We start from the raw sequence: 17,669 nt of genomic DNA, 5'->3' as shown, positions 1-17,669 counted from the left end.
CATTCGGGTAAACCCTGGGTAGATCCCAGGTAGATTCACAAACACTGATACCCATGACACATTCCTTTAGCATTATACAGAGCCTGTTCTTACTTCATAGTAAGTTTCAATAGCTTATAAGAACTTGAGAAAGGATGAGTTGATGCAGCAAACATGAGTAGCCAGTTTTGAGGCGGTTCTGAACACACTGTTGAGAGATCACAAATGCATCATTACATGGATTGATATGGCAGAAAGATAAGCAAGGTTTTGACCTTTTGGACATTTGACTTGTGTTGGCTTTCAGCAGATCAGCAATTCTGTATTGACCAATTGTGAACAACTAATCATTGGCTGGTTGGCTTTCCGTTCTGTTCCTTACCTAGGTCCTAAAGCAAGCCTTTCTTACAGAACATTGCTGTCTCTCCTTGATTGAGCCCAAAGGAAGCACTAACCTTGCTTAACCAAGGCTATTCATACGATCATAGAAACAACTGGGTTGGAAAATACCTTTAAGATCATCAAGTCCAACTGTTACCTCAGGACTGCCAAGTCCACCAGTAACCATGTCAAAAGGTAGTGTGTATGTAAACCAATGCACAAATGTGTTGCCTTTGGTTTTTCTTTTAAAGGAAATATGCTGAAGCAAACATCACCACCAACTTCTATGTGATCAGTGAGCCATGGCTTTTCTCCCTGGCATGGTGCTCTGGAGCACACTCTGTGACCACCAATGCTGTCCATACACTGAAGAATCTCAACCAGCCACTCTTCCTCATGGTAAGTGGGGTAGGAACTAGGGCTGGGGTGTTCATGGTTACCTTTGGAGAACATGGGCCAGTTCATGCATGGATAAAGGACCCTGTGCATGAAAGGACCTGAGTAGAAACCTGGCTTACCTGCAACCTCTGAGCCACTCCAAGTATCACCATACCCTTCTCCTCTTTGCACTTTGCTGAGGTAGAGGCATCCTGCTTGTTAGGATTTGCAACTTAGGCCTTGAGATGAGGGAAAAGAAGTCATATTGAGATGTGTGTGAAGAAAGGAAGCACAAATGTGTGAGGATTTCCATTTCTAAGCCTTTGAAGCACCTTTATGTATGCCAGAAGCCCCTAGTTTCCCAGGGCTTCCCATTGCCCTTCTCAAACCTGGTCTAGTTCCACAAGCCCAAGGGAGACAACCACAAAAATAGCCCTTCCTTGCCTTGAGCAATTATTTTCCACATAAGTTGTCTATTCCCTATTCTGCCTTGGACAACTTGCAGGGCTAAGCATCACCTGGGTCCCACCAAAGTCCCCGCAGCCTTAAGGCTATTAGTTTGATTAATACTTTACACTCTTGAAGTAGATTTTATGATGCTCCCATCCAGACAACTGCAGTGTTTCAGTCCCTTCTAAGGGAGGGTGAAGGTCCAGTTTCAGGCTTTTAGGCTTAAAGCAGGAGCCACCCCATACACTTCATGTGGTCTCTTAACAGTTTTGCACATCAACCCCAGCTGATGTTGGTTTTGGAGAGAACCAGAGAAAACTACTGCCTATACAAATGGGAGGTCCCTGTTACATTCACTGTGATGGGGTTCAATCTACTTGCCCACACCACAGGTCTTTATGAAGGGTGATGCTTTGGCACCAACACCCATCAGTGAGCAGCTGCTTTGAACTGCCACCAAATAGTTTAAACACCTGAGGGATGTTATTGCACATGCAAACCAAGCATCTGAATGGCCATAGGCATAGATTCATGGAATCATAGAATGCTTTGTGTCGTAAGGGAACTTAAATCTCATCCAGTTCCAGCCACCTTCCAGTAGAGCAGGTTGCTCCAAGCCCTGTCCAACCTGGCCTTGAATACTTCCATATTCAAGCAGCAAGAAAGAGCTTTAGCAATGTTTCTGCATACCTCAGGGTTGTCGGTGCTGGACACATCCTCTGTTGTTCTCTTCCAGACTCCGAAGCAGTACAACATCATGTGGATCCTGACAGATCTGACCTCTATGCTCCTCATCTCACTCATCTTTGCACTGCACTGGTAACTACCAAGTTGCTAATGGCCATGCTAACTTGATCCTTTGCTCCAGGTGGAGGGAAAGAGGGAGGCTTTCAGGTGATCTGAAGGGTTAAAACTGCTCTTGAGAACATCACCTTTCCCTTCAGGAACTAGAAGAAAACCCTGAAAGTCTCCCAAAACCTCTCTGCTTTTCCTGCTTGCTCTCATTTTCCCTTTCCATTTTGAAAGCTCAGCCGTTCCCTACCCTCAGGATTCCACGGAGACCTTGTGGGTTTATGGCAGCATCATAAACCAGTTATCAAAGCCAATGGGCTGAGAAAGGAACTGATGTTTCTAGTATTACTATTTCGACGTTATTGCATTGGACTGATGTAAGAGGAAAGCTTTCTCCTTGCTTTCCAGGCTGCAGTTTGCAGGATGGCTCACACCACCATGGTCTGACCTTCCTGTGCCTGTCTCCTCTAGGCTCATGTTCATGTGGCCTGTGCAATTCCAAGGGCCCTGCAGAAGTTTCTTTCCTGGGCTGGAATTGCAGCAGGGGCATTCCCAGCCCTGCTGGGAGTGAAGGGCCATCAGCAGTGCCTGAGGAGCCTGCACAGTCCTGTTTGTCAGGTTTATGAACACATCATAAAGTCATGGAATGGTTTGGGTTGGAAGGGACCTTAAAGCTCCTCCAGCTCCAACCCCTGCCATGGGCAGGGACCCCTTCCACTGGAGCAGCTTGCTCCAAGCCCCTGTGTCCAACCTGGCCTTGAACACTGCCAGGGATGGGGCAGCCACAGCTTCTCTGGGCACCCTGTGCCAGCGCCTCAGCACTATAAGAAGTAACGAACTTCTTCCTTACAGTCAACCTAAATAACCCCTCTGGCACGTAAAACCCATCACCCCTTGTCCTGTCACTACAGTCCCTGCTGAAGAGTCCCTCTCCAGCTTCCTTGTAGCCCCCTTCAGACCCTGGAAGCTGCTCTGAGGTCTCCATGCAGCTTCTATTCATCAAAACCAGAAACATTTCATGGGCCTTTAAACTCTTCAGTATCTTTCACAGAACAAGGTTTAGTCACAAAGTTGCCTTCAAAATGTGAAGTGCGGATGCTTAGAGATCAGTCATCACTGGAGTCCCTTCTCTGAAAGGACCTGAGCAAACCCCACTACACCAGGGCATATCCTACCCTGACAAAGTAGAAACAGGCATGCATGGCATCAAGGAGGTGGGAGGGGAACCACAGCAAGCGTTGACCTGACCCAGGTTCTTTGCCCCATGCAGGTGGCGAGAGCGGAGTTTCTCCTGCTGTGCCAAAGACGATGACCTGATGCTGGAGAACGGCACCTACAACAAGTTCAAGACAGGTGAGCAGGGCAAGGAGATCCCCTGCTGGTTGCATGGATGTCCTGATGGATGGGCTGGTGATGGGTGTCCGTGCTGTGGGGAAGGATGGGTGCATCCTGGGTTGTTTCACTCAGTGCAGGTGGCAGTGATTTCTTTCCTCTGTTCAGCACTGGGGAGGCCACATCTGGGCACTGGTCCCAGTTCAGGCTCCTCAGGACCAAGGAGATTATGATAAATGGGAGTGAACTCTATGGGGCCACTAAGCTGGAGGATGGGGCATTTGAGATCTGGGTTTGCACAGTGGGAGGGAAAATCAAGGGGCATCACTGTCTTCAGCCATAGAATCATAGAATGGCTAGGGTTGGAAGGACCTTAAGATCATCCAGTTCCAACCATCTAATGGGAGGGTGTAGAGAAGATGGACGTAGAGGTTTCTTGGTCGTGTAGTGACAACACCACAAGCAACCTTGGAAAATGTGGCTAGATATAAAGAGAAAAAAGAAAGTCTTCCCCATGAGGGTGATCAGATGCTGAAACAGGGACCAGACAGTGGGAACATCCACCCTCAGAGCTGCTCAAAGCCCTGAGCAGTCCTATCTAATTGGCCATGCTTCAAGCAGAGATTGGAGCAGAGGCACCCAGATGTCACCTCCAATATGCATCACTCTGTGATGCTGTGAAAAGAGGTACTGAGCACTCGTGGAGCTGCACTCTTGGGTGGGATTGACTGGGGCTGCACCAGGTTTCTGCACCCATAGAGCCATCAGCCACACAAAATGACCCAGCCTGGGCTGTTCACATGTTCAGCCAGGTTCTGTTTGCTCACAGTGGCTGGTAAAACAACTGCAGGTGTTTCAGCAGCTCCCTGTGTGTCCTCTTTTCCAGAGCTCAACAACATGCCTAATGTCACTGTCTGACAGCAAGCAGGGAGGGATGTGGACCTGCCACCTTGATGAACACTGAAGAGCAGACCATGCCCTTCCTGCAGTGCAAACACTGACCTGCTAAGGGGGGCCCACATCCTTGGTGACAAGGAGCCATTTGCCTTTGTGACTGCTGAACATGAGCACCAAGCTTCCTCTCCTATAGCTGTTCTTGCTGTCCGTGCCTGGGATGCAGGGGAGCACAGCTGGAGTTACAGCCATGAAGAAGCTGTGCACTGTGATGGGATGCAGCAACCACATGGGAGCCACCGTTTACCTCTGAGCCCATTTGCATCCCACAGCGCATCGTCCTGTAATCCCTCCTGCTGTGCAAGCCCTCTGTCTCCACAGCTGCGTGCTGCAGATGTGCTGGAACATCTGGGCATCATCCTGTCCTCCTCCGTGTTAGACCAACCTCTTCTCCACACATTCCCTCCCTCATTCCTTGCAGGTCTCCTCCATCCCCGAGGGCACACTAAGCCCACCATGATGGTCAAGTGCTTCTGGCTGGGTCACTAAGATCCATTCCTCTCTATAACACAGACAGGGGCACTTAGGTTTTCCTCTTCTCCACTCTTGCCCTGCCACAGACTCTACCAGGACAGCCTCTTCCCCTTGGCTGTGGCCAAGGGCATATGTCTCCATGGGTGCTGAAGGACATTTTGGTGCCCTGGCCATGTAGCTACTGGGACTATAACCAAAAATACACCACTTCTTTTATACAGAAGACTTGAGCTGCATGTGAATCCGTCCCACCAAGTGCCCTGTTTGCTTTTCCATTGGGAAGGTCTGTATAACCTGTGCTGCACCCTGGGATCGATTCCTGTCTTCATTTCTCCCAGTGGCTACTGGCACACAGCATGGAGAGGGGTCTATGCCTTGCTCTGCAAGGGAGGTGGGAGCATCTCCCAGGTTTAAGCCATAAATTTCTACTTGAACAGATAAGAATACATCTTTTGTAAGTTTTAAATGCTGTTTTAAATATGTTTTGGCTCTCCTGTCCTGTTGTGTTCTTATTTTGGCAAGGTGGGAAAGAAGAAGAAAATAGTCATCTTTACCTGCATCAGGCTATAGACATTTTCTCATATATGAGCCTTATGCAGCTCAGTGGTTTAACTAAATAAAGCTATCACAAGTGAATTGTGACAGGGAAGCATTAGGTTTCAGAGTTAACTGTGCTGAGAAGCATGCAAACCTTTCCAAGTTGCAACTTTGGTGTATTTTGGAGGCTGTAAATGCAAAAAGGCTGAATCACCCTTTGGAAAACGGGCCAAAGGGTGGTGGATTGGTGTAGAACAGGTCCAGATCTAAGCATCATGGGGAGAGGATGCTACTGATGGTTTTGCCACCTCCTCATGCACCGTGTTTGTAGCTGGTTCATCGTTTTTTTGGGTACCATTCATGTGGAGGTCCATGAGCAGCAAAACAGGAGGTGGAGAGTGTGTGAGTTGAGCAGTGGTGTGTACTGTGGGGTCCTCAGCCTGGTGAAGGACTTGGCTGTGGTCCCCCAACCACATATTAATATGTATTTAGAAAAGCCACCTCACTGAGTCTTCATCCATGTACCTACCTGCTGCTTGGCCCATACACAGTGGTATCTCCCCACACTTCCAGTCCAGATGCACTGATTTGCTCCCCATTGCTGGATACTCTCACCAGGAGCCCCACTCTGCAAGGAGACGTCCTCAGTGAGGACCTGGAGGTCCTGAGCCCACCCTTTCCTATGGAAACACCACCACAACCACATAGGCCAGCCTCTCACAAGCCACTTGATGCTTTTTAATTAGAGCAGTTCACTTGGACATATGTTTTCCATGTTACATCGTTTGGTGTGGATACAAAGAGGCCAGCAGATGCTAATACACATGACACACAGGCACACGCACACAGAGTTCCAGCACCCCTCAAAACAATGGGGTGCATGGGAGGCCAACAGAGCTGTAAGCAGAGGGATGAAGGTGATGGTGGGGGAAAGCTGGCCCAGGACAGCATTGGAGAACGTTGCTGTGCTGCATCATCTACTGAGTGTGCTGTGGGAGAATTAAAGGAAGCAGTGGTGGTGGTGGTGGAGATGATGGTGGGCACATATCTAAGGATCCCTGGGACAGCTGGATTGTGGCAGCTGGGGAGGGGAGAGAAGCATCAGAGATGGGTGGTGAGAAGGCAGCTTGGCTCCCAGTGTAGCCTTGGCTGGTGTAACCGTGTTCCCATCACCAGAGTACCTTGTAGGGGAGGATGGAGGAAGGCGCTCTCCCAGCAGCCCTGGTAGACTGTGTAGCATCTCATTCTCTCTGGTGGAGCAATCATGGTCCAAAATCACTGCTGCATCCCAATCAGATGTTACAGTACTTGAGGTCTGGTAAACAGTGCTGCTGACTCTGCCTGGCACGCCATGGTGTTGAAGAACTGAGCCAAGATCATAGAATCACAGGTTCACAGACTGGTTTGGGTTGGAAGGGATCTTAAAGCTCGTCCAGTTCCAACCCCGGCCACGGGCAGGGAGACCTTCCACTGGAGCAGCTTGCTCCAAGCCCCTGTCTCCAACCTGGCCTTGAACACTGCCAGGGATGGGGCAGCCACAGCTTCTCTGGGCACCCTGTGCCAGCGCCTCAGCACCCTCACAGGGAAGAGCTTCTGCCTAAGAGCTCAGCTCAGTCTCCCCTCAGGCAGGTTCAAGCCATTCCCCTTGGCCTATTGCTACAGTCTCTGATGAAGAGTCCCTCTCTGGCATCCAGAAGAGCTCAGCAGAACAATGCACCCCACAATATGAACTTCCATGAAAGCACTCAAGCTCAGCCCAATACCTGGGACCAAGAGAGGTTTCCCACATCTACTGAGATCCACTCAGCGCTAGTGATGCCAGCCCCAAATCTCGGTGGACAATTGTCAACCCTTCTGATGCCCCACACCCAGGCACATGTCCCTTTGAAGCCTGGCTTTGGAAAGGCACCCCAGGCTCCTTCCCCTGCATCCCCACAGACACAGCACGGCTTCAGCATCCTCCCTCCTGGCAGGTCCCATCTCTGCTCCAAAGCAGGCTGGTCCGTGCTGCATGGTGTTAAGAGGAAGATGGGACAACCATCTTACAACATCTTCCAACCATCTTCTAAAGAGTGGGTTAGCACAGCCAGGCAAAGATGGAGAAAAGCCCATCAAAATCAAGGGTCTGCCCTCACTGTGAGTGGTTCAGGTCCAGCTGAGAGCCATTTTACACAGCAACACACACAAAAGCATAATAGAATCATAAACTGTTTCCATCCCCAATGGCCAAGTCCATGTTTGAATTACAGCTCAACACAGGCTTAGCCTCAAGTCTTCCAAGCACGGGGCCTTCAGAGCCCCTATATCCACATTGAAGCTTGTAGTAAACGTCCTCCCAGGGTTAATTTGTCTGGGCATAGGGGATAATTCATCTTCCAAGCTTCACTTCCAGCTGATCCCAGAAGCTGGGAATGATGTGCCTTATCCTCTGGTGATCATGGCTCTGGGGGAATCCCTGGGCGAGACATTGTCCTGCAGGTCGCCCTCAGCCCCGAGTCAGTGTCCAGATACCAGCACAAAATGCAGGATTTGATTTCTTTTTTTCCTTTTTAATATCTTAAAAAATAAATAGAAGAAGAAACAACACTTTAAAATCTGTTCTTTAAATATCTCCAGCATTGCACAGACAGCACTTTAGCCTGTTCCATCAGTAGTTGGTTTATTCTGATTCCTAGTTAAAACGTTCCTCCCTGCTTTTTCCTTCCTGTCCTTCATAAGAGCATAACGTATTCTCTTGTAACGTCCAAACCCAAGCCCTGCAGTGTTCATTGTCACCTTTCCAGCATGTTCAGGGCTCTGTTACCCCTCTTCGAGCCTGAAATGCCCAAAACCTCACCAAAAAGCTCTCTTTTACTTAAGAGAAAAAACAAACCAAACCACACACACACACACACACAGAGATAAAATCCTCTTTCAAGAGCCTTTCTGATGCCAACCATTGGGTTCAGGCAAACCTCCTGCCCGAGTGTCTTTGCTTGGTCACTGTCTGAGGGCAGTGGTGTCCCCTGGAAAGCTTTCAGGTGCAAGATGGTGTTGGGGCGCAGGGTGGAGAAGGAGGGAGGTCAGAGATAGTCATCTTCGCTGGAAGGGGAGGTGGGATTGGAGCCCTCAAGGTCAGAGTCCAGCGAGCTCCCTGATGGTGTCCGGCTCATCTTCCACATCTGGGAGGCAAAGGTTCTGCCCCAGCTGCATGGGTATCCCACGGGCCTCAGCTGGTGGATGAGCCGCATGGCCATGTGCCAGTGGCTTCTTGCAGTTCATTTGCTACCCTTCGCGCTCCTCTGTTTGCTCATGGCTGTTAGCATCTGGCTGATGTACGAGGTCAGGAGATCATCCATCTTGTACCCCTGAGGAGGAGAGAGAAGATGTTACCTGCCTTTGTAGAGCACAGTTTAAAGTGTCTGATTTGTGCCTCCTGAACACACTGGCTGCCAGTTGTTGACTTTCAAGCTTTGGGTACATTTTGACCTGTTCAACAGTTCTCCTTGGGATTGTAGTGATAGGACAAGGGGTGATGGGTTCAAACTGAAACAGGGGAAGCTCAGGTTAGATATAAGGCAGAAGTTCTTTACTGTGAGGGTGCTGAGGCACTGGAATGGGTTGCCAAGGGAGGTTGTGAATGCTCCATCCCTGTCAGTGTTCAAGACCAGATTGGACAGAGCCTTGGGTGCCATGGTTTAGTGTGCGGTGTCCCTGCCCATGGTAGGGGGGTTGGAACTGGATGATCTTAAGGTCCTTTCCAACCCAAACCATTCTATGAGTCTATGAAAGGACACCATCACAAGGAACACAGTCCAAACGCAATCTGCAGTGTTGAGGTGGAGGAACTCACTATTCCAGGATGCTATTGAGGCTAAAGACAAAAGCAGCCTTGAATGGGGCCTCGGTTCTCAAATGGCCAACAAAATAATGAATGCCTCACATTAATAACAATTAATCCAGCAGGAACTTTTATCCTTCATGCTTTGGGTTTAATGTGTAGATAAGAAGGTGACAAGGTTTAGTGGTGGACTTGGCAGTCCTGGGGTAATGGTTGGATTTGATGGTCTTAAAGGTCTTTTCCAACCTGGTTGATCCGATGATTCTAAGGTTTTATTGTTGCTGTGACTGTTACTAGGGACAAGCTGGGCAAAGGATCTTGGTAAAAGAGCTCAGGAGTACCCCTGAGTCTACGTTGTGTATTTAATGTGCTTTTCAGTCCAGTGTCAGGGAGCAGTGCCCTGTGCTCGTGAGATGGCAACATCCAAGCACCTCAGACTTGCTTGTAAATGGGTGGTGGACCAAGTGATAGCCCTGATCCATTGAGCAGAGCCAGGAGAAACCCAGCAGTAAGAAAAACACACTGCAGACTCTTCTAAGGGGCAACTTTCAGCCCAGAATATCCCTGAGGCACAATTTGCTGGAAGCATCTCATTTTGCCCAACAAAGTGAGGATTTGGTCTAATTGTGCCAAATAATCTTTAGCGCTCCTTACCAGGGAGGTCTCACAGAGCAGCTTGCTTCCCCGCACCAGGTTGCCGATGGTTATATGGAAGTAGGTGTTGCCACTGCTCCAGTTGGAGATCTTGGTGAAGGGGTGAGTGATGAGAATATCCTGGTGGGAACAAGAAGGCTGACACTTAACACACGAGAGCCTCAACTTCCATGAAAGGCTTTGGGAACCTTCCACCTCTTCCTTCAGGTGCCACCAAAGCAGACCAAGGATGTCTACTGTGATGAGACTGTATCATGGCCTCATTGGAATGGCAGTGAGATGCAAGACTGGATCCTCCAGAGCTGGTGGAAGACTCTTGTACTGCTATCACTTTGTGGCTGGTGGAAACAACCAGTAGGAGCTCATCTACTCCAGCTCCTGTCCTAATGTCTATGAAAGGATTAAGGAAGAAGTATGTGCATCCTCTAGTTATATGGCCCTAAAAGTGACGCTCTCAACCCATCTCCTATGGAAAAAGGCTGGGCTGGCTCTCTGTAACAGTGAATTTCTGCCTCCAGAAACTTTTCTGGCTATCCAGCCTTTCTAACTAGGCTTAAGGAGAACACCTGAATAACATGTACTTTGGGATAACATTTGTGAGGAGCTCGGGAGTGGGCTCATGAACATCAGTTTTGCTTACCTTGGTTTTGGGATCAATGAGGCTGACTCCATGCTTATTGATGGCAATTAGAAGGATTTCTGGATAATTTGGCTCTGTAGTTTGCTGTTGGGAATGAGACGAACTGGTTAGGGGATGTGTCATGCAAAATCTGACCCCTTCCTCTTTGCTCTCTCCCTGTCTTCTGTCAGTATGGGGTGGCCCATTAACTGTTACCCAGTTTATCCTTTAAAGATAAACATAGAGCTCATTAAGGTATCAGTGATTTCAGGGCTGTCTAGTTAAGCATAGATCTCCTAAATGCATGATAATGAGTGGGTGAGTTGCTGATAGCATCAAGTTCATTGCTCCCTTTGGTAGCATCTCAGAAACGAGGTCACCTTGCCATTGGCAAGGAAGAGCTGGCAAACCCTTCCAGTCTGCTTGGTGTTCTGCTCCTCCTCATGCCCACTCTGTGGACAACCAGACCAAGACTACACTGCTCTGTGCCCTTCTGATCTTTCCATTCGGTTTTGTTCCTGCTGTAAACCCTTCTCCCAGCCGTCTACCATGAGGAATTCCAGTCTGATTGATGAGACAGAGCACAGGGGATGGGGGCAGCTCCTGCTCTGTCACATCTTTCTTGGCTACCAAGTCAGTTTTGAAGGAAAAATCACAGGATTCTTTATTCCATCTAAGATGGACACAACAGAAAATGGGGTGCCCAAGTTCTAGTAACTGATGAGTAATTTCAGCAACTTGTTTCCAGCCAGGCTCACTGTGTGGCTACTGAGGAGAGGGAGTTGCAATAAGGTGTCCAAAGTACTTGGACAGACTTCTGGCCTCTACTGTCTTTGGTGGGAGTCTGGTGCTGTAACGGGTTGCCTGGATTTGATTTGTGGTGGGTGCAGACAAGTCCCTTGGAAAATCACATTCCCCTTTGAAGAGGACTGCTCTTGGCTCTTCAGCAGCACAATATAGACCCAATGACTGAGATATGCTGAAGCTCTACAATGCCTCTGTGTAAAGAGACATGACAGCAATGAGTGTATTGTACTGATGGAGAGTCTCATACTCTTTCCCTGCTTCATCAGGGTTGTCCCAGTCTGGTGCAGACACTGGGACAACCCTGCCTACCTGGAACCCCTCTGTGATATGGGGCTCCTGACCTTGGTTAAAAGCTGACAGAGAAAACCCTAAGCAGGGCAGGTACCTTCACTTCAAAGAACGCAGATCCAAATGTAGGCCACTTGAAGATAATCTTTAGGAAGGCAAGCTTGGCTTCTTCTCTTGATTTGCCTGCATGCTTGTTGTAGTATGCCACGATGGACTGCAACAGAGAACACAACAGAGCTGGATGGCTACACTACCTAGCGCCAGGGGTGTTTGCAGGGAAGGAGCATCATTCCCTCAAAGATGTTTGGTTCTCATCTCTATTCCAATGAGCTCCATTCATCACAGAAGTGATGGTTGGCCATTGGAGAGGAAATGGAACCAGGTCCTTCTTTCTTAGGTAAGTTGTGACTCTATTAAAAGGATTATAAGCTTTGATCCTCCAATTTACACAGCAGAGGAGACTGAGAGACCTTCAACCAGAGACGCTGATAGCTCACTGGTTGGGCACATGGTTGAGGTCAATTCCCAGGACACAGAAAGGACTTGTATGACTATTGGCAGTGAGAAACTGTTGTCATTTTATGGCTCTAGACCTGTCTGTACCCATGCCATAGTCCTCCCTGTGTAAAGCAGGAAGAATTACCCCTCTACTCAGTAGTTTGCCTTGAACAACAGATCTCTGTATGAGACCATCTCCCAGCATGTGTCCATATGGTGTTGCATCCACCAGCACGTATCCATATGGTGTTGCATCCACCACCACAGCCACATGCAGCGCAAAGAAAACCCACTGCAAGGCACATGTGTATGAACATACATACATAATTCCTCCTGCTGTTGATGCTGGGGAGGCTGAAGCTCTGCTAAGGTTCAAGCGGGACCATGGGTCACCTCAATCTGATAGCCCCACTTTAATGCTGAACGTCAGACAAGTCACCCAAGAGACTGTGCTTGACTCAAGCTGCTGTTTTACCCTTTTCCAGTCATCTGGAGAGAGCTGCCGGATGAGGTCCTGAGGCACCAGCTCCTTCAGGAGCTTGGGGATGCTGGGGAAATAGGACTTGTCATCCTCAAACTTCACCCGGTAGATGAGAGCTCCCAGCTGCAGGACCTCTTCCCGTGTGCACTTGTGGTAGCCACGCAGGTACTTTGGTAGCTCCTGCATGGAGGAAAGAATGATTCAAGAATAGAGGGAATCACCGTGGGCCTTCACCCTCAGATGTTAAATGGAGTTTGTGGGGGCATCCAGCCCCGGTTAAGAGGCTGAGCCCTGGGAACACCCACAGCAGTTGTGTTGAGTGTGGTGGAAAGGGAGCTGCTCAACTGAGACCATACTAGATATTAAAGATCCCCTCTGATCTAAACCAGTCTCCTGTTAGGTGAAACAGGGAGGTCCCCATGTTAGCTGTTAGGTGTGTGAAACTACAGGGTTGTTCACAGGGATGTTCCTCATCCTAGGAAATCCACCCCTACTAATGGCCACTTGGAACTGAATGAGTTTTCCAAGTGTCTGAAAACGTGACCAACTCAAGCACTGAAGGGATACAGTCACATAGGAATAACCACTTTATCCAGGCAAGAACACAGGGATTGTATCTGTGAGAGAGCTTTGGGACATGGAGGTGTCTCTCCTATCACAGAAGAAATAAGAGCACTAGAACTGCAACTTCTTACCTGACTACTGGGACCATCACAGCTCATCTCCAGGAATGGAGGTGGCTGAAAACCCTCAGGATGCTTCTGAATTCAGCCTCCTTGCTAAGGCTGGACATGGTCTCTACTGTTTCTTGATGCCCACCCAACAGAGCTGGCCCAAATCCCAGCTGAGCTCAATGCCCTGAAGTGCATGAAGACTGCTCCTTGCCATGCAACTCAACAGTGCTCTTTGTAGGCTTCTATTTAAGGCAAGAGTTCTTCCTATTTAACACAAGACTTCATCCATCTGCAGATGGAAAGGGTCTCCATGACTCATTCCTAATTCCTCCCAGGTCTCCACTGCTACTGCAGGCTCCCCAGTACCTGGTAATAGTGGAAGATTGAATCTGCCATTGAGTCCTTTCCAGGTGTTGTGTTGGTCCACAGCTTCTTCATGAAGAACACTTGATAGGTGAGAGAAGGCACTATACCTGTGCAAAGGGAGCAGGTATGTAAGAGCAACGATATGAGTACCAGCTATCAATTGGTGTCCCTACAAGCCACTGGTGGCCATGTGCCATCACAACCTGCAAGCACACTTGCAGGGCCAAATGGGCTCTGACCTTGCAAAGAAAACCACATCTTCCCCTTGGAAAGCTTTAATAGAATGGAAAGAGTGTCTGGATGCATTTGCATGATTGTGCTTCAATGATAATGCTCATGCCTAATGCAGGACAGAGGAATTGCACCCTGGAGGCACCCTTGTCTTGCAGCCACTGATATATGCAGCCAGCTCCATTGTGGATGTGGGCAGTGAGGTGAGATGTATCCCACCACTGAAACCACTGCAAACCTGGAGATGCTCCTCATAGGGACAAGGTCCATGGAGAAGAGCTCTCACTGCTCCTGGGCAGATCAGCTCCCAGTGATGTCCTCAGGGCTATGCAGACAGCACACCCACCACACAGCGTGGGCAACCTTGTCTGCAAGGGTTGGAGGGCTCTAGGAGGGCTGTGTGCGACCCACAGTGGAGAACAGGCACTGTTACCATCCTTTGCTGGTCTTGCTTTCTTTATCCAGTCTGTCAGGTGTCTCACAAAGTCAAAGAAGAAATCTCCCTCGGGCACACTGATGACCTGGGGGACACAGAGCAGGGTTACAAAGGCTGAGCAAATAGCAGGAGGCCAAAGGAAGGGTTGGCCATTGCCCCATCTCCTGTAGTTGTTGCTTATTGCTTTGTCCTGGTTACTCTGCCAGCACCTTGCTGCAGGCTCTGCCTCTAATTTCTCCCATTACTCCTGATTGTAGCTTCCTGTTTCACTGGAGCAATTCATTTCCCTTCATGATGACTACCTCCATACGTTTCTCCCAGCTGTCTGAAGCAGCTCTAAGCCACGTATCTTTCTTACTTAAACCTTTCTTAAAAACCCAACTTAGGAACAGACTGGAAGAGTTTTGCCTGTCTGGGTTTTAAGTTCTTTGGGATGATGAGAAAATGAACATGAGCCGGCTTCAGTGTGCGCTTGCAGCCCAGAAAGCAGCCGTATCCTGGGCTGCATCAAAAGGAGTGTGACCAGCAGGTCGAAGGAGGTGATCCTGCCCCTCTGCTGTGCTCTCGTGAGACCTCACTTGGAGCATTGTGTGCAGTTCTGGTGTCCTCAACATAAAAAGGACATGGAGCTGTTGGAGCAAGTCCAGAGGAGGCCACGAGGATGCTCAGGGACTGGAGCAGCTCCTGTATGGAGACAGGCTGAGAAAGTTGGGGCTGTTGAGCCTGGAGAAGAGAAGCTGCATGGAGACCTCAGAGGAGCCTCCCAGTATCTGAAGGGGGCCTATAGGGATGCTGGGAGGGACTCTTCATTAGGGACTGTAGTGATAGGACAAGGGGTAATGGGTTAAAACTGAAACAGGGGAAGTTTAGATTGGATATAAGGAGGAAATTCTTTCCTGTTAGGGTGGTGAGGCACTGGAATGGGTTGCCCAGGGAGGTTGTGAATGCTCCACCCCAGGCAGTGTTCAAGGCCAGGTTGGACGAGGCCTTGGGTGATATGGTTTAGTGTGAGGTGTCCCTGCCCATGGCAGGGGGTTGGAACTTGATGATCTTAAGGTCCTTTCCAACCCAAACTATTCTATGATTCTATGATTCATAGGACCACAAAATCACAGAATCCCAGGCTGGTTTGGGTTGGAAGGGACCTTAAAGCTCATCCAGCTCCAACCCCTGCCACGGGCAGGGACCCCTTCCACTGGAGCAGCTTGCTCCAAGCCCCTGTGTCCAACCTGGCCTTGAGCACTGCCAGGGATGGGGCAGCCACAGCTTCTCTGGGCACCCTGTGCCAGCGCCTCAGCACCCTCACAGGGAAGAGCTTCTGCCTAAGAGCTCAGCTCAGTCTCCCCTCGGGCAGGTTCAAGCCATTCCCCCCTGCTTACCCACTAGCACACGGGTCTCCCTGAGTGCTTTAGGTGGGTCACTCACCTTGTCAGAGATCTTGACGAAGAGGCTGAAGCCTTCAGAGGACTTCAGGAGCAGCCTATTGGAGATGTTCTGGCAGAAGTCCTTGGCTTTTGTGCTGGACTCTACTTCAAATGCCTACAAAGAAAGGAAGATCCTCACCACTGCCACCTCCAGGTTAATTTCTACTTTATGCTGTCTTTGAGGAACCCCAGGCTCAGATGCACAAAGGGATTTAGATACCCACCACCATGAAAACACTGACATTGAGGATTGTGACTGAACAAGGGAAGGGTTGTTTGCAGAAGCTCAACCATGCTATTGCTGTACTGTTGTGCTCTGCGATGCTCTAGCTATACCCTGTGCTTGCTTGTTCAGGGCTCCCCAGGCAATGTAAGAGATTATTCTGATCCAACAGTTGGGTGTCAGAGCTATCAGAGCTATTTGAGGGATAGAGACCCTTGGAACAGGCCAAGATACTTCCAGGCTGATTTGTCCCAGTTGTCTCTTCACTGATAATGAAGTCAGATGCCCAGTTTAGACCAAATGCCTCACTTCTAGATGGCTGGGAAGGAGATGGCTCCTGCTTTATGTGAGGATGGGATACCTATAGGACTGGTCACCTACATGCAGGTCCCAGTCCTGGTTTTGCCTTTATTGCTGTGCTCAGCATTTACATCACCTCAGTTTTGCTTTGCCCATTTAAAGAGATGCAGTTTGCATCAGTTTAAGGAGTTTGAGCTTCTGACCACCCCATGCACAACTGTGTTAGCCTAAAGCACCAAATCAACAGGACCTGTGTTCCATACCCCATGAGAGACCAGCTTGGAGCTCAGTGCTGCTGGGGCTCAGCAGCTCCTTAGTGCAGATAAATATTGTGCTGGAATGATGCTACTCTGATAGTCCACCTGGGTGACTGCCATGGCCAAAAGGATCACAGCAAACCCATCCAAGTGCTGCAGTCCCCTTCTACTGGCTCTCACACAGATGCATGTCTATAACGCAGTGTCATGTTTACTGTTGGTCAGCTAAAAAAGAATACTCAAATCTCAGCAGTTTAACTCTCCATTACAGGTAACCAAGGAGAAGAATCATCCTTTTCCTTCCATAGGTGTGCACTGCCTTATAAAGAAACCAGCTTGGAAATACAAGGATTCAGTTGTGCCCAAAGACATGAGGGGAAAAGGAGATGCAAGCCCCACATCAGTAGCATGAAACAGCAGTATCTGCAAGGACATGCATGTATACCATGGCATCAATAGAACTAGCTGCCTTATTAGCATGTAGGATGCTTAATGAGAGGTTTCTGAGTGCAGGTATGATTTCTGTGTCATCTCAGGTCAGAAGGTATCATTGCAGTCACCTGCTTGCCAGTGCTGCCATAGTCTGCTCAGTCCCCAGGGAGCCCCATCATTGTACTCTGTTGGGTATGTAGTTGGGTGGACAATATCTGTGTGCGAGGCTGCGATAACTGATACCCAAGGTTTGTGAACCACCCGCTTGCCTTCCTTCTGGGATCATACTATAAAGCCTCAAGTGAACCCCAGCACAGCACCCAGGTCTTGAAACACATGAATTACAGTAAATCACCCCCCTGGGCTGGTTGGCGTACATAAGGATGGGTTTTCCTTACACTGCTCCATGCAGAGTCTTCTGCAAGGGTTGAATCTTTCTGAATCAGGACCAATATTAACCTCTTTTGAGATTTTACTAAGAAAATTGGCAGCCATCCTGTCAGAAACCGAGAATTCCCTTCTCCCCCATTTACCTCATCGGTGTCATCAGGGAAATAAACCTTGTGGAAGATTTGGGTGGTTTTGTGTTGAATGGCTTCCACTTCTACCAGGTGGGGTGGGTACTTCCTGGATCCATTCCTACAAAACAGGAGGTGGTGAGTACCACAGCATCAGAACAAGAAGCTTTTGGTTTAAGCCTTCAATTTTAATGCATAGTCTTTTTCTGAGCAACTTCAGCTACTTCCTTATTAGTAGTTTATTTTCTCTCCTAAAAGAAAAAAGAAAAACTAATGGGGAATGTGAACTTGCTGGTTGTAGGTGACTGAAGTGGATCTGGACAAAGTCATCTTAAGTTCTGCATCAAAAGGAGCGTGACGAGCA

General features: G+C 48.9%; 2 protein-coding genes across 10 annotated transcripts in view; one reads left to right on the top strand and one right to left on the bottom strand.

Annotated features, from left to right (window-relative positions):
- Window positions 1-4,970, top strand: part of GDPD4 (glycerophosphodiester phosphodiesterase domain containing 4) — a 38,007-nt gene extending 33,037 nt beyond the window's left edge. For 3 of the 4 annotated variants that reach the window (XM_061351411.1, XM_061351409.1, XM_061351410.1), the window contains 4 exons: window positions 612-759; window positions 1,925-2,007; window positions 3,251-3,333; window positions 4,199-4,970. In XM_061351411.1, the coding sequence (XP_061207395.1) occupies window positions 612-759; window positions 1,925-2,007; window positions 3,251-3,333; window positions 4,199-4,230 (346 nt within the window). In that variant the 3' untranslated portion in view covers window positions 4,231-4,970. The remainder of the gene's footprint in view (window positions 1-611; window positions 760-1,924; window positions 2,008-3,250; window positions 3,334-4,198) is intronic. The other variant, XM_061351412.1, reaches the window with a different exon arrangement.
- A 3,153-nt stretch (window positions 4,971-8,123) lies between these two features.
- The window catches only part of MYO7A (myosin VIIA), a 107,584-nt gene continuing 98,038 nt past the window's right edge, over window positions 8,124-17,669 (bottom strand). For all 6 annotated transcript variants that reach the window (XM_061351375.1, XM_061351378.1, XM_061351377.1 and 3 more), the window contains 9 exons: window positions 17,321-17,426; window positions 15,577-15,690; window positions 14,149-14,236; window positions 13,485-13,591; window positions 12,439-12,624; window positions 11,563-11,679; window positions 10,392-10,475; window positions 9,752-9,871; window positions 8,124-8,624 (listed from right to left, as the gene is read on the bottom strand). In XM_061351375.1, coding sequence (XP_061207359.1) covers window positions 8,535-8,624; window positions 9,752-9,871; window positions 10,392-10,475; window positions 11,563-11,679; window positions 12,439-12,624; window positions 13,485-13,591; window positions 14,149-14,236; window positions 15,577-15,690; window positions 17,321-17,426 — 1,012 coding nt within the window. In that variant the 3' untranslated portion in view covers window positions 8,124-8,534. The remainder of the gene's footprint in view (window positions 8,625-9,751; window positions 9,872-10,391; window positions 10,476-11,562; window positions 11,680-12,438; window positions 12,625-13,484; window positions 13,592-14,148; window positions 14,237-15,576; window positions 15,691-17,320; window positions 17,427-17,669) is intronic.

The sequence above is a fragment of the Neopsephotus bourkii genome, unplaced genomic scaffold (genome assembly GCF_033783945.1).
Source record: "Neopsephotus bourkii isolate Nb327-2 ecotype Australia unplaced genomic scaffold, CSIRO-AGI_Nbou_v1 NB_580, whole genome shotgun sequence".
NCBI lineage: Eukaryota > Metazoa > Chordata > Aves > Psittaciformes > Psittacidae > Neopsephotus > Neopsephotus bourkii.
This window is presented reverse-complemented; position numbering and strand designations above follow the sequence as displayed.